Genomic DNA, 14,444 nt, shown 5'->3' with positions numbered 1-14,444 from the left:
ATTTAGAGATGGAGTGAGGAAAAACCCTGCCCTCTGATACCCAGCAGTGTACAGATGGGCTGTTTCTGTGCTTAGCTTTATTCTAAATCCGGTGTGTAGGGCAGCAGTTGATACCAACACCAAGCAGTGGAGTTGGAGCTCTTGTGGTTGCATGTGCTTTCTCTCTCTGTGTCTTTTCTCTCTTACAATCCAATTTCTGGGCCCATGTGGGTAATACAGGGAGAGAGAATAAAACCAAATTGATAATTATTTAGTGTCTTTGAGGATTCAGCTGCCCAAATGTTAGATACGCAGCGTAGCCATCAATGTCTAACCTAGCATCCACACTTATACGTCAGTGGAAAAACATTTCTCAGGATACAAAACGTACCAAGAAGTGCCTTTTCCTTTTCTTTGTCTATAAAGGGAGCGTAGAGTGACAAGCTCAGATGGAAGCATCTAAGACGGCTACTATCCACATTGACCTGCAGAAAAATGGTCACAGTGGCAATATCACTGGTGGTGAATGTCAGGGGTATAGCATGGAGAGCTCATCAGTCACGTTGCATTTGGTCATGTGCTTGCACGCGCCGTGCTTGCCTTTCACCCTTGGATAATTTCTGTGAATGTCCCATCAGATGTGTGGCAGCAACATAGTTGTTGAGTTAAATCATTTTAATTTAATCCTGTTTGATGTCCATTCAATCCAGTTTTAATCTTGTTTGATATCCATTACCAGTAGACTCTTGATTTACAGTTTAACTTTGTTTTATATATGAAGATTTTTGGTTATTTGCTTAAAGAATAGTAGGTTGAATTTCATTGGTCAATATTAACAGTCAGTTGCCGATTTGAAACTAAATATAGTCTTTCTATAAATTTTGTATTTTTGCTAAACAGAAGGATGTATTTTATCTTCCCATTTAACCAATCACATGGGTAAGCATAGGTTTACTTCTATTTTTAGTTTTTATTTATATTAAAAATTATATAGACCCTCAATTTTAGGTTAGTATTTAATATTAGTTATGACTACCCTAAAACAAAGCCTGATCTCTTTGAAATATCTGACCTTACTGTAGTAATTTTTTTTGATCACTTAAACACAGTAAAAGCTTGGAATTTAATGTTAAAAGCACTTTCTAAAACAATGTATTACATTATAAGATAACAGCATTGATTTCTTTGCTACTTTAATCCTGCTTGTTAGTTCCAGAGCAGTAAAATCATGAGCATGCATGTCACATTTTCTGTTAATCTTGTTATCTTTTGTGTTTTGGTATTTTTTAGGTTAAGTATGAGTTGCTGCTTGAGAAAGAGTGTCAGCTGCGTGATCTGGAAAATAAACTTGGAGAGTATATTGCTTCTTTAGCCTTTCAGAAGACTGTTAAAAAATCCAAAACGCTGGAACTGTATACTGCTATCATAAGCATTCAAGCTTTGCTCTTTGAACAACTGAGCACGTCAAAAACCCTGTCAAAATTGGAATGTATTCAGATTTTAGAAGCACATAATCCTGTAAGTAATGAAGTTGTGAAAAGGAGAAATTCATGTTAGGAGACAGCAACTATCACAGTAGCTTATTCGACTTTGATTTAGCTGTGCTGGTTTGCAGTTCCTGGTGGTCCAGCCTTTAATTTCTGTGGTTATGTGCACTTTAATGCACTCAGTAAAAGTAAAGAGAAGGAAAGTATTAGAGCCAGGGAAGATTATGTATTATTATTTATTTTTATTATAGTAGGATCCAGAGATCTACAGGCAGAAAGAGCAGTATTTTTGTGGCTAATTAATATTAAATTTTTAATGATTGCAAGGAAGACAGTTGGGAAGTGATTGTGAGTCATGACTGGGATAGTGTGTAAATAGTCATGGCTCTGTTACAAAACTGTTCATGTTATAGTGCTATCCATATAGTAAAATCCACAGCCACATGATATGCTTCAATCATTGCGTTTTTAGAGATTATATTTATACAGCCTCCTACCTGTCTTATCTCCCTCCAAGCACAGTCATGCAGTTTAAATAGTAGAAACTTTGGAAAGGCCTCTTCCCTTCATCATATTTATTACATACTTGGTATGTGCCAGTTTTCTAATCCTTTTTTAATACTTCAGTGCTCTGTATTCATAAGGATTATTTTTTGTTACATCTGCTATTTGGAACCATCCAAGTGAGGCTTGGGAGAGCACTGGAGTAGAACAAACAAAATGGGTTTTTAAGAGCAAAACCTCTTTGCTAGAGGGCATCGTTAGACAGCTATTGCTGTGAAAACTCCTGGTTAAATTTTAATGCTGTCATCTCTACAGTTTCTCTGAGAGTGGCAGTTAGAATGCTTAAACGCTTCCAGTTTTGCTTAAATTTGGATTGGATCTGTAGGAAGTAGTGAAAGTTGTATGTAGATAGAGTATTAAAACTAATTTAATCTGGAATTATTGCCTTTTAGGTGCTAAGTGTAAGGGGGCTTTGCAAAGAGATTGCTTTTAGCTTCTCTGTCCTTGAACAGATGAAGAAAAAGAATTGAAGGAGAGGCAGAAGAGAGACCTAGAGTAGCTAACACTGGATTCTTTATTCAATGTGCAAGAACTGAGTTGAGCCCTGTTTTGGGGAAAAAAATTATTTTAGGCATTGTTTAAAGTGCCTTTTAGGCTTGGTTTACAGGGACTGTTTCCTGGTGATCAAACCTCTCTCTCTCTTGCTGTGTTTTTGTCCAACTCCTTTGTCTCACTAGCTGGCAAATTTTAACACCTGTTACTTTAAAACATTACACAGGATTCCTTAATGCTGATGACATCAGTGATAGTTTTGCCGATCAGTGAAACAAACATATCTGGCTATATGTGAATTTGCTTCATCCCCTTAGAGATAACAACTTAATACTCAGTTCTGGTCTTAGGAAAGTGAATCTAAGCTCCAAAGTCTAATCTTGCTGACCAGGGAGCAGACGCTTATTTGGAGACACCATGCTCCAATGAATCTGTAGTCTGAATACAGCTGATGAGGTGGAGGAATAGATGAAAATTAAGCATTTTCTCCAAGGTACAGGTTAGGAAGTAGGGCACTGAGATACTAAGCAACTTAAAGCTTGAGGTCAGACAACGACATTGGAAAACTGGAATATGAAGCCACCTTTGTGATGTCTAGTTTGACTCTTTGGCCAAAGAGAGATCTTTGGCATTGAGGGATCCAGTCCACTTAAGACTTCAGGTTTCAACCCTTTGATTTTTAGAGCATTGTATTTTAACCCTAATTTTATCACACTAAATGTGAATTATTTTTAACTTCAAACCTTTTTGATATTAGCTGTTGATTCAGTATAACTAAAACTAGTCAGAGTTTCTCAAGCTGTTTCAGTGGCTTTATGCAGCTTATAGATGAATTCTAATGGTGCCATTCTTTTGTTTGGATCTCAGCCATGCTGGTAGCGTACTTTCTAGATGTCCTCTACAGTGGAAGGTTTCAGAGAGCATCAACCTTTAACACAATGAAAATTGACTCATATCTTTCAGCATTGTTCTGATATTCATAGCGTGCAAGTCATGTTTAGTGAAGCCATGCAATGGATTGGAAAGGGTAATGACCGCAAGTGGCTGGGTAGAATGAGAAATGAATAAACCAATATCAGAAATCCTGATACCATCTTTTCTCTTCACTCCAAATGAAATTTGTTCTTCCAGGTTAAATTATGACTTTTTATCATTATATGTTTTCAACCTCTAGGAGATTGAAGAACTCGACAGGAAGCTGGAGTACGAGATGTTGCATAAGGAGTCAACTCAGCAGCAGCAGCAGCATCTAATGAGTAGGCAGAGGTGGACTCCGGATGGATTGGGACTTTCAAGTGAAGCTGTGGAAACGAATGCAGACAGACAGGTGACAGTTCTGCTAAGACAGGCCATGAATAAATGTAGGCAACTTATAAATCTGCACCAGCAAAGGTAAGTGCTTTGATCTTAGGTTTTACTAAGTTACTGCGGTCCTTTTAGACCATAAGATATCACGGAGAAACAGCAGCCTAAATGTTCTGCTGTGTTGGGGAGGGACTATACATCTATGAACAGTGCATTTTTGTGATGTGGCCGAGAGTATACGTGAGGAGTCTTGGGAATATTGAAATAAGAAACAGGAAATAATAACAACTTAGTTACATACAGATTGCGATGTGTTGCAGGCAGTCACCATTTCTTGACAGGGACAGTGGCAAAATAGCAATACTCCTTAGCAGCAAGGAGAAAAAGAATTTTAATCCTGTTCCTTTGTCTCCCAGGAAGATAGGTGGGGACTTCAATGAAACCTGATCTGCTGGGGTCAGAGAAAGTAGCTGAGACAATTTAAATTGAATTTCCATCTCCACTGTCACACTGTAGACTGAATTCCCTGTCACACAATCATTTTTGATGGGATATATAAATTATTCTCAGAGACAGGCTCAATTTCACTTTTCCCTGGCCAGTTTTTAAGTAAAGATATCAGTGACAAAAAAAAAAAAAGCCTCTTGGGAGGTATATAGAAATATCTGTCTTGTCGTGAAAGTTGCCTAGCGAAAATGGGTGATAATTTTCAAAATTGCAAAGTATTGTATTACATTAGGGTTACAGGAGTTAGAAATTACATTTCCATGTGTATTGCACAGTATTAAAAGCCTACCACGTTTCAAGGTTCATGTAAGATCCTGAGAGGGTGCTTTCCATTACAAAGAGGGTTTTCTGTGAAATAGCTGATATATTAAAAAAGGCTTTGATAGGGTTTGAGTGGAGTTATTGCAGGCTTATGTCTGTTTTAATTCTGAAAGGGCTGGAGCTCTACTCGATGTAGATTAATGACTCTCCTGTTGCAGAAGTAGAGAGTCACTAGAAGAGCAGATAGGTTACTGGCTTGTGGATACTACTGTAGAGATATATCAGTGAAGCCTTCAAAGAAACTGCAACTAGTCTTTACCTGAAAACATAATGGAAGAAACAAATTTTGTACTTCTCCCAGGTGACATAAGGATGGCTTCATGATTTGGTCCAGAAACAAAACAGACCACCAGTAGTGAGGAAGTTAACTGTTTACTGTTACATTCCAGAAACAAAAAGATCCACAACTTGCCATAAAGTGTGGTGATGAAATTTAAAGAAGAGGATGGGGACAGGTTGAATCATGTTGCCTTGGAGCAATTCCAGATTTGAATTGTGTGTAAGACCATAGCCTTAGATTCTGCTCTAATGTTTGCTTGGTGGTTCAGGGGAGAAAGGAGAAGTTGGCTTATTTTAGAAGTTATGCTGCTCACCCAACTTGGCTGACAGAAAGATATGCATCCTGAATGGATGACTTTCAGATATTGTTTCCTATAATACAGTCATTGCGCCTGGGAAGATTTCAGTGTTAATTCTGTCTTTCACTTCAGCTTGAGAGATGAGCAATGGAATTGCGCAGTGCTTGAAGATCTCCTGGAAAATATAGAAATGGATGCATTTTTGGCACTTTATAGTCAGGTAAGCATGAAATTGAACAAAGCTTCCAAGTTTAAATTACAGCTGTATCCGGAAATCAGGTTTTCTTGCTTTTTTGGGAACCATTACAGATGTATTTGGATCCAGTTCTGCTAATAGTCACTACCAGTTCTGGTGTTCATAGCCTGTATTATCATTCACTTCAGTTAATTCTGACCTACTTTGAGCCTATTGAATTTTATTGAGTTATACTTCTTTCTGTTCACTTACAAATCCTTTCCGGGGGTTGTCCTGTTGCATTTCATTCTGTGGAGGAAACTAAATTGCCTGAGTTTCTGGTTTACAGACAGATTTACAGTCTGATATCCATGTAATGAGACAAGGGTTTTGTTTAGGCTTTAATCAGTGTTAGAAAGGATTTGCATTGATTGTGTTACAAAACTAAATGATAGAAGGACTGCTAGTTAAATTTTCTAGTATTGCACATATTGTTTCCAAAAAGAGCATCACCTCTTCAGGTAATTTGCTGTCTGTTGGCTGCCTGTCAGTGCCACAAAAGGCATTAAAAATGAATCGCCGTTGTCCCCAAATTTTATCTGCAGCCCTTGGTTGAGATATGTAGCTAGCATCAGAAAAGAGACTTGGTGTTGCAGCTTTTCACATCCAAGTATCTTGCCTGTCAGGGACAGGAGTCGTTGCAGTCACCTGTAGCATAAATTGGGAGCTTCAGAGGCCAGCAAGCCAAGGAGGGACCACTTAGACTAAGGGTCTCTCAGCTCTTCCTGTCTCTCAGCTTGTTTCTGCTCAGTTTTCTGAACTCTTTGTCCTCTCCTGAGTTAGATTGCTATTTGAGGTCAGCTGCTCTCATGAAGAATTGGAGTGAGACTCCTGTATATTACAACTGTGTTGGGAGATTCACCTGGAAGGTAGCGCATGTTTTCAGTTCCTTACTCTGATTTGGGTAAGGAATTTGCATCAGGAACTGCTACAGCTGACAGGATTGTGATAATCACTTCAGTCTCTGCCTCTTGTGGGCTCCATTCAGAGCAGAATCCTTCCACGAGGCTTGCTGGAAGAGACTTGCTTCTGAATATCTGGCAGCCTGATAGCTGAGCTGCTGTCCTGGAATGGAAGATCTCACTTTGTGCTAGTGAATTAAATCAGGAAGAGTGGGAATTCAAACCTTGTCTTACACTTTCCAAGAGCATCCTATCCTCTGGGCATAATAATATGAACACCAAAACCCCGTTCTGGTGTGTCTTGCAGAGTGTAACATTTGAAGGTGTTGGCTGAGGAGGTCATGACCATTGTTACCAGCCTTCTCATTTTAAGTCCAAGCTATTTTTTCCCTTAGTTTTGGTTATTGTTATTGTTGTTGTTGTTGTTATTTTCCTCTTTGTGTTTTTTTGTTTGTTTGTTGGCGGGTGGGAGGTTTTTTTCCTGTTGCAATGGCTTTTTTTCAAACCATCTTGCCACCATGTTGGCCTTGACAGTCCGGTGTATTGTAAGTGGATATGGCTATCAGGAACTCCTGAATTCTGTTCCAGCCTTCACCTCCTTCTCACTGTGTTTTCTGCCCCCATGGCCTACTGCACATAGAGCTCCTAACATTTTATGGGGACTTCACAGAAACAGCATCCTGCTGACACTGCTAAAAATTTCTGCTGCAGGCCTTTGTAGGGTACTTATGACATAAATATTGGCATGATGGCCAGTTTTAATCTGATTATATCTTTATAACTTTAAACTTTATATGTATTCATTTATACTCCTTTAAAATGACTTGCATAGTGCTGATGAGGCAGTCACTATTTTCAGTTATTCAGTCAGTTGTGGAACAGTGACATGAGGAGTGACAGCTATAACTCTTTTCACAGGTGATATTAAATTCGATGCTTTATTTGCCCATTTGTAGTTGCAGTTTGCCTGATAATTCAAGATTTCAGAACACTTTTCTAGGAGAAAAGATGATTTTTTTGTCCTGTTTAGCGTTCCTGGGTTTTTTTGTAATACAGGTAAGGAGTTAACAGGCTTGTGTGAATTATTTTGCTAAAGCATACAGTGCTTCAGCTACATTTTCAATATGATAAATATAAGATAAGTCTTACATAAAATAAACTCCATTCAAAATCAGTGGTAAATACACATCAGAACAGATGTAAAAATTGAAAATGCTTTGAAGGTCCTTTGGGTTTTGCTGATCTTTCTCTGTACTACTGTGGTTTAAGTCATTAGTCTTGGTGGACCATAGTCTTGGGAATTCTTTTTATACTTTTTTTTTTTAATCCCCCTAGTTCATTATATATTTATCTGACAAAATATGCTGCATCCAGAAATGCTGGCCAGTATAGAGGCTTGAAACAGCACAGACCAACTCCTCCAGATTAGCACTACCAAGACCATTTTCATAGTTTAATTTCAGTGCTTTTAAATCTGCTCTAGCCTTGCAAACTTGGACTAATTGAAGGAATGGCTGGGACCTTGTTCAGTGTTTATTTAGCAATTTCATGAGCTGGCAAAAACAATCACTAAGTGGGAACTGTTAAAAGAGTGCATGAATAGTGCATTAATCTCATGTTGTGGTTCTTAGCTTGCCATGCTCCTGGGCATAGAAGGGTAGGAAGAAGGTGCATGTAACAAGCCAGCTGCTCAGCAGAAGAGTTCTTACTTTGCAAAGGATGTTGTGAATTGTTTTTCTACTGCCCTTGAGTTTGGTTGTCTCTGATAGAGCCTCAGCGTCTACCTCTTTCATGAAGGCATGAATTCAAGATGTGTGGCATGTTAAGATGAATGCTGAAGCAGGTGTGTAGGACTTGGTGGAAGCGAAGAGAGACAGACCTGGTGGCTGAGTGCTGCTGCTGCTGGCTGTGAATCATTTTGAAGGGAACCCTTTCCCAAGAGACCTTGGTTCTTTTCTTAGCGTTTCAGTTCAAAGGCATTGCTCTCTTTTGTTTGGAAGTGTTAATCGTATTTATCATCAGACTGCACGGGACTAACCAGGAGAATGCTGGTTTTACATGTTATTGTAGCTTGTTTCTGTCCTAGCAAGTTTGATAATACTGACACTCCTTGTCCTGCATTCCCAAAGATCATACCACTCAACTGGGGGGAAGCTACAGGTTGCTTTTCTACAGCATAGGTAGAAATGTTGCTCAAGTTGTTGACAATTTAATTGTCTTCCTGTGATGGTTGTTGGCTTTTTTTGGCACAGATATATTGTGAAAGAGCATCTGAAAAGCATGGCATGTATTCTGCAAGTTGAGAGGTTAAAATCATGTTTTGCAGATTACAGATGCATGCAAACAGAGTATGTCATATTTTCACAGTACCCAGTCCTCTTAGCACACTAGCAGGTGAATAATGACCCTTGAAAATTACAGATTTTGACATCTTGAAGACAGAGATTCAAGAGCATCACTGTCACCTCGCTGCACTTAAAAAACTGGACACACTGTTCAGTGTATACTTGGGGGACTGTGCTCTATGTTTAGTTCATAAGATCCCCTGAAGAAATACTTAATTTATGTAAATATGCATTAGATATACCATTGGGGTTTTTCTATTTATATTTATTTATATGAAGTGTAGCCCAGAGATATTCTGGGACATACCTTATTGAAATTCCATAAAACCTATACATATTTACCCTGCAGATAATACAAAACAAAATTTCTGTTCTTAGCAAGTATAATAACATAACTCCAATTATAATTCCAAACCTGACTACTCTTAATTCAACTGTAAAGATGTGCTTAGTAGAATAGTAATTTATTAATTTATTAAGGCTCACAGTGTAACTAACATGTTCCTGCTTTCAGATGTGCGTATCCTGTGAGCTGATTTTTTAAAATCTTTTTTCCTCCTGTTTTCTTACACTTTAGAGAACACATTCTATTGGCAAGTATTAGCAAACTATAGCTGTTGTACCTCTGTAGCTTACACTCATTCTTTTCTTTAAAGAGGATTTTCCCCTTTAGACTAATTTCCAGAACTGTGGATGCAGCCCTCTCTGGAAAACCAGTTAAGTTTTACTTTCCTACATTTCCTACATCCTTATAGAGGCGTATCTAGGTCAATAAGAGATTTGCTTGAATGATAGTGAGTTCAGGATCATAAGCCTCTGGCTGAGAAGTTACTTTTAAATCAGCTCATAGCTATAGCCCCAGGTACACTAGTTGCATTTTAGAGACAACAGATGATGCAGGCAGACTGTCATGTGGAAACAGCAAAGTAAGTTTGAAACACAGCATGGATTGAGTTCATTGATTCTTGCATTAGTTGTTTAAATACACACCGCTCAGTCCAAATACTTACAAGTAATTCTGCTGTTTCTAAACTACAGTTAATTCCTGGTTTTATTTTGACCAAATTCAGAGAATACAAATGAGGTTATTGGTGGCGCAAGTAGCTTTTGTATCCATTAGATGTTATGAAAAAAGTGAATTCCTAATCTTTGTGGTACCTTACCATATAATATACGTGAAGAATCAAACTCATTCCAGGCCAGAGGGCTTTTGGTTTGACTAGTGTGACCATTCCTGTGTTTGCATGCACATTCCCTTCTCCTTCCCGCTTCTGCAAGCTGGTCTAGGTGCCTGTGAGCATCTGAAAGTGCTGCTCACTGCTGGTGCATGTTCACACATCAGCACTCCCTTTGCCACACATATCCGAAACGCATCTGGCTGGTGGGTGCCTGTGCCACTTTTGGTGCTGCTGACAGCATTGTGGCACCTTGCAGGATTACTTAATCGTGAATTCTACTGTGTTAGAAAAGCTTTAAGGGTTGCCTCTCAGTCCAAATTATACTTGATGCAGAAAGGTAGGGGTCAGAGAGGAGAAAAGAACATGTAAAAGAGGAAACTATTACAGAGGAAAGCAGTACTGAAGTCATGATGTTTTGACCATCCAGATATAAATTACTGAGTTAAAGGTCCTGAGACAATTTAGCTGAAAAGGGCAGAATAGATCACAGATGTGTCCTTTTTACTCTCACTTAATGTTGTTTTTTGTAAGTTTCTAGAACAGTTTTTAAAGACCAAAAGTACAATACAGTCTGTATACAACTATAGAAATTAAACTTAAGTGTGCGTATTAAGACTTAAGCTCTTATTTACGTTCCTCTCCAGAGAAGAAACGAATAATTTCTTGCCCTAAGTAGCCTGAACAGACATCTCTTTTGCCTAACTTTGGTGCCTGTTTAGGGTGAAAATATTGGATGTTCTAGATGCCATGTCAACTTACTAATCTCTCATCAATTTTAGGATTTCGTTCATGTGTTCATTCTAGTATCTCAGTAGTTTCCATGGAAATCCTGTAACAACACTGAAGAGCCCAGGAAACTTTGGGAAGTGGCTAGTTTTCCTGCCTTTTGGAGAGGAGTTCTCTGCTTGGAGAACAGTTACGGGAGGAGGAGGTTGATTGATTTCCTTATTTTGTGTGGCTGTCTGAATTTGGGTTAGGGCTGCTTTGGCGGTGATTGCTTTGTTTGGTTTTACATGGATGTAGCAGAAAGAATTGTCCTTTACAGAGCATCCTTTTGGTGAAATGGCTTCTTTCAAGGACAAAGATTTACTTAATACAAGGATTTCCTAGGTGTATTCACTCCTCTGAAAATTTGTCATGCAAAAAAGAGGCAGAGGTCAAATATTTGCTGTGACATTTTGAATCCACTGTGGACAAAGAAATCAGCTGTCTTCCTGCATGGTGGGACTTTGTGGGGTTTTTATGTGACATGGGCTTTGTAGTCCTCTGCCCCATCAATACTAAGAGGAGGGTCTACAGAGCGGAGGTGACTCAGCTGTCGTGAGTCATCTTGAATGTTTGGCACATTTTACCTGACTTCGGTTACCTGAGATAAGCGTTTGGTTTGAAGAGACTACAACAGCGTTTTTCTGGCATTCTTTGAGGCATTTAACTTGCTTTCATTTCCTCTACTTTTTTCTTTCCATGTAGCTCTCAATATATTGTAGAGTTTTGATATTTGATACGCATGAGAAATCCACAGAAACAGCCCTGGGGACACAGTAGTTTTGACAGCAGAGCAGAAAATAACAACGGGGTTTTGGTGTTTGGAGTGGGGCAGGAAATGGGGCTGGGTGATTGTCTAGGGAACAACTAAATTTGAACTTAGTCTATTTGAACACTCTGTGAGTATGCTTTACCACTGACATTTGGGCAAGAAAAGAGAGGACGTATGGAAAAAAAAAAACCACCAAAACAAAAACAGATGTTTCCTTTACCTCTTAACAAATGTTACAAGCTGTTCTCTGAGAATCTGGTGTTAGGAGAGGCTGAACAATGAAATGCTCAACCATGGCAACACGTAAATGTTGCCATTAGCTTTCAGAGGCTATTTGTTTTCCCCTAATTTTACAGACCAAGGAATCACTTCATTACTATCTTGAAAGCATTTCTTTATAATAGTACAATCCATAAAGTAACTAAACCTGACATGCTAGAATATGGTTGCATTGTGATTTTTTCCAACGGAAGGGCATTGAGTGCATGCTCTAAGCACATATGCCAGGGTCAACTGGTTGTTTAAGATTTACATTGCCTATATCCAGAATGAAATAGACAACTATTTCAACCAATACGTAATATGGGCCAATCTGGGTAGAAGCAGTGAGCCTGGGACTATGACCACTTGACACCAAAACTGTCACCACTAACATGATTTTCAATAATACTTTTTGTTTCTATAATGAATAATTCTTTAATGATAGTAATTAAAATTCGCTAACACTTTTTTTATTTTCAATGCTAAATTTATCTCTTTTCTACTCATTAATCCTCTAGGAGCTCCGACTGGCAGGTTATTTAGCTAAACTGACAAGGGTACCAATGGGGATGTTGCACAGGATCCTGAACTTGTTGCTGCCCTCCAGCTCACAAAGTGAGGTTCTTTCTGTCCTCAATTCCATCAGTAAATATTCAGATGGTGTTGCTGAAGGTGACAGTAATGCAGATGAGTCTGGCAGCTGTAAGAAAAAGTAAGTGTGATATATTTTGGTAGACGATTGCAAGAGAAGATTATTGCTTTACACGTATATGTATTTATTTGCTGGACAAGCAAATTGACAGCAATAGAAAAATTCACAGGTGCATAAGTTTCCTTTTGAAATATTTTTGTGGGGTAAGTGAAATATTTTAACTATAATAAATTGATTGATAAAAAATTTAATAAATTTTATAACTTTATTAATCAAACGGTTATTTTCTAGATTTATAAGTCTTGTTCTGATGATTTTCTTTCTCTTGAATTTAATTGGAGTTTATTAAAACTTACTAAAATTATTTTCATTCCAGCTTTTTGTATTTGTAATATTCATAGCACACCAGATTTCAGGTGTCTATAGCTCCTAAAGATATAAAGGAGGTCCTCCTTTCTAATAGTGGAAGTTTCAACCTGCAGATGCCTGTCCCTTTGTAGTTCATTACTAAAGTCCCAAGTGGCCACTGTTTTTTCCCTATACTCACAGAGACAGGTAGTCTCCCAGAGCCTTCATCCCTCCAGTTTATCCCTGTTAAGACCAGCTGAATAGCTGTGCACCTAATACTGAGAGGTGCTCTGGGACCCTCGCTCCCAACTCCCTGCCATGACATGGGAAGGGGAGAAAAGCAGATGTTGTGGCACTGGGCCCTCTAGTTGTCAGATGTGAGTTGTCAAGGAATAGATAAGGGTCCTTGGGACCATGGCCTGAGGTGTGATCTTAGCTGATTTAAATGATTTGTGGCAGGGCAGCAAAAATACTTGACTGCTCTTACTGACTGTCTTCATGGTATTACTGTCATGGGTTTGGTAGCTAAAATCAGAAAGGGGAGGGAAGTGTGTATATTTGGGGATTTGCTGCTGGGAATTTTTTTCTTTCCTGCTCCTTCAGGAAGAACCAAGAGTTGTGGCAAGCACTCGAGAAGAAAGTAAGGCAAGATCTGATAAACAGAAGTTTGGAAAAGATGCCTTCTCTAAACAAGAGAAAAGACAGGTGAGGAGAAAACAGGAAGAAACGTATGATTTATTTTTTTTTTATACTTCATTTCATCTCCAAAGGTTCCTCTTATATACATTAGAAATCAGAAAATAAGTTCATATATACGCCTTTTCTGACACTGTTCTGCTGTTTGGTGCTTGTGTTTCCTACAACATATTGGCACATAGTAAGCAATAATAGTAAATGCCTAAAAAGACTTTTCCATACATATCCACAAAATTCACACATTTTTTGTAGATATTGCCCATATTCCCTATGGTTATTTATTATAAGGTTATCTTTCCTTATGCAATTTTGTATCTCATAAAATGATACGTAAATTGTTGGGGATTGGAATGGAAATTACAATTCTGTCTGTTGAAATATGATTTTCTTTAGCTTCCAAAGTCACTACTTCTATGTCAGGATATGATATAGGAAACTACGCTTTTTTTCCCCAAGTTTTGATTTTTCAATTCAATTTTTTTCATTAATGTAGCTTGATAAAGAAGAAGCAACTTGCCCTCTTGGAAAAAGCATCATTCATCCATCTTGGATGTTCGCCTACACATCCTCCTATGGAACAGTCTGATCTACCTGTTCCTTTGGACACTGCAACTGCTGAAGCCATAGAGCTGTTAGACACAGGGGAGAAGGTATTTTTGTTCCGTGAGCCAAGTGATCCAATAGTTTCTTTGCATAATTATCCAAGGAAAAAGAAAAAGAACTTTCTTAATTCCAAAAAGGCTGCTCGTGCAAATATGGACTCGTGAGGGCAACTTCCATTCAAAGTATCAATTAGGGAAGAGGAAGTTTTATAAAATTTTTAAAATTCATAAAATTTATAAAATAATGAGAAAGAATGAAGTGTGCAGTTTAAATAACATGTGCATATATTTAATCTCATTTGTCTTACATTGTAAATAGCTGTAATTTCAGAATGGCGCAGTTAGCAATGTGCATTGTGCATTTTTTAATTCTTGTCAGCGTATGATGCAGTAGATGAAATATGGATGTTTTATGATGCACGTTCTGGCAGGCAGGATTCAGTGTTCCTTCAGTA

At 38.3% G+C, this 14,444-nt stretch overlaps 1 protein-coding gene across 1 annotated transcript in view; it reads left to right on the top strand.

Annotated features, from left to right (window-relative positions):
• Positions 1–14,154, top strand: part of EVC2 (Ellis van Creveld syndrome 2) — a 75,533-nt gene extending 61,379 nt beyond the window's left edge. Inside the window, exons 16-21 of the mRNA XM_010583462.1 lie at positions 1,270–1,497; positions 3,697–3,914; positions 5,366–5,453; positions 12,210–12,403; positions 13,295–13,396; positions 13,881–14,154. Coding sequence (XP_010581764.1) covers positions 1,270–1,497; positions 3,697–3,914; positions 5,366–5,453; positions 12,210–12,403; positions 13,295–13,396; positions 13,881–14,154 — 1,104 coding nt within the window. The remainder of the gene's footprint in view (positions 1–1,269; positions 1,498–3,696; positions 3,915–5,365; positions 5,454–12,209; positions 12,404–13,294; positions 13,397–13,880) is intronic.
• The last annotated feature ends 290 nt before the right edge of the window (positions 14,155–14,444 follow it).

Source organism: Haliaeetus leucocephalus, unplaced genomic scaffold (genome assembly GCF_000737465.1).
Source record: "Haliaeetus leucocephalus isolate CR32 unplaced genomic scaffold, Haliaeetus_leucocephalus-4.0 Scaffold906, whole genome shotgun sequence".
NCBI classification, from domain to species: Eukaryota; Metazoa; Chordata; class Aves; order Accipitriformes; family Accipitridae; genus Haliaeetus; species Haliaeetus leucocephalus.
Note: the sequence above shows the minus strand (reverse complement) of the source record. Positions and strands in the feature narration are given on the sequence as shown.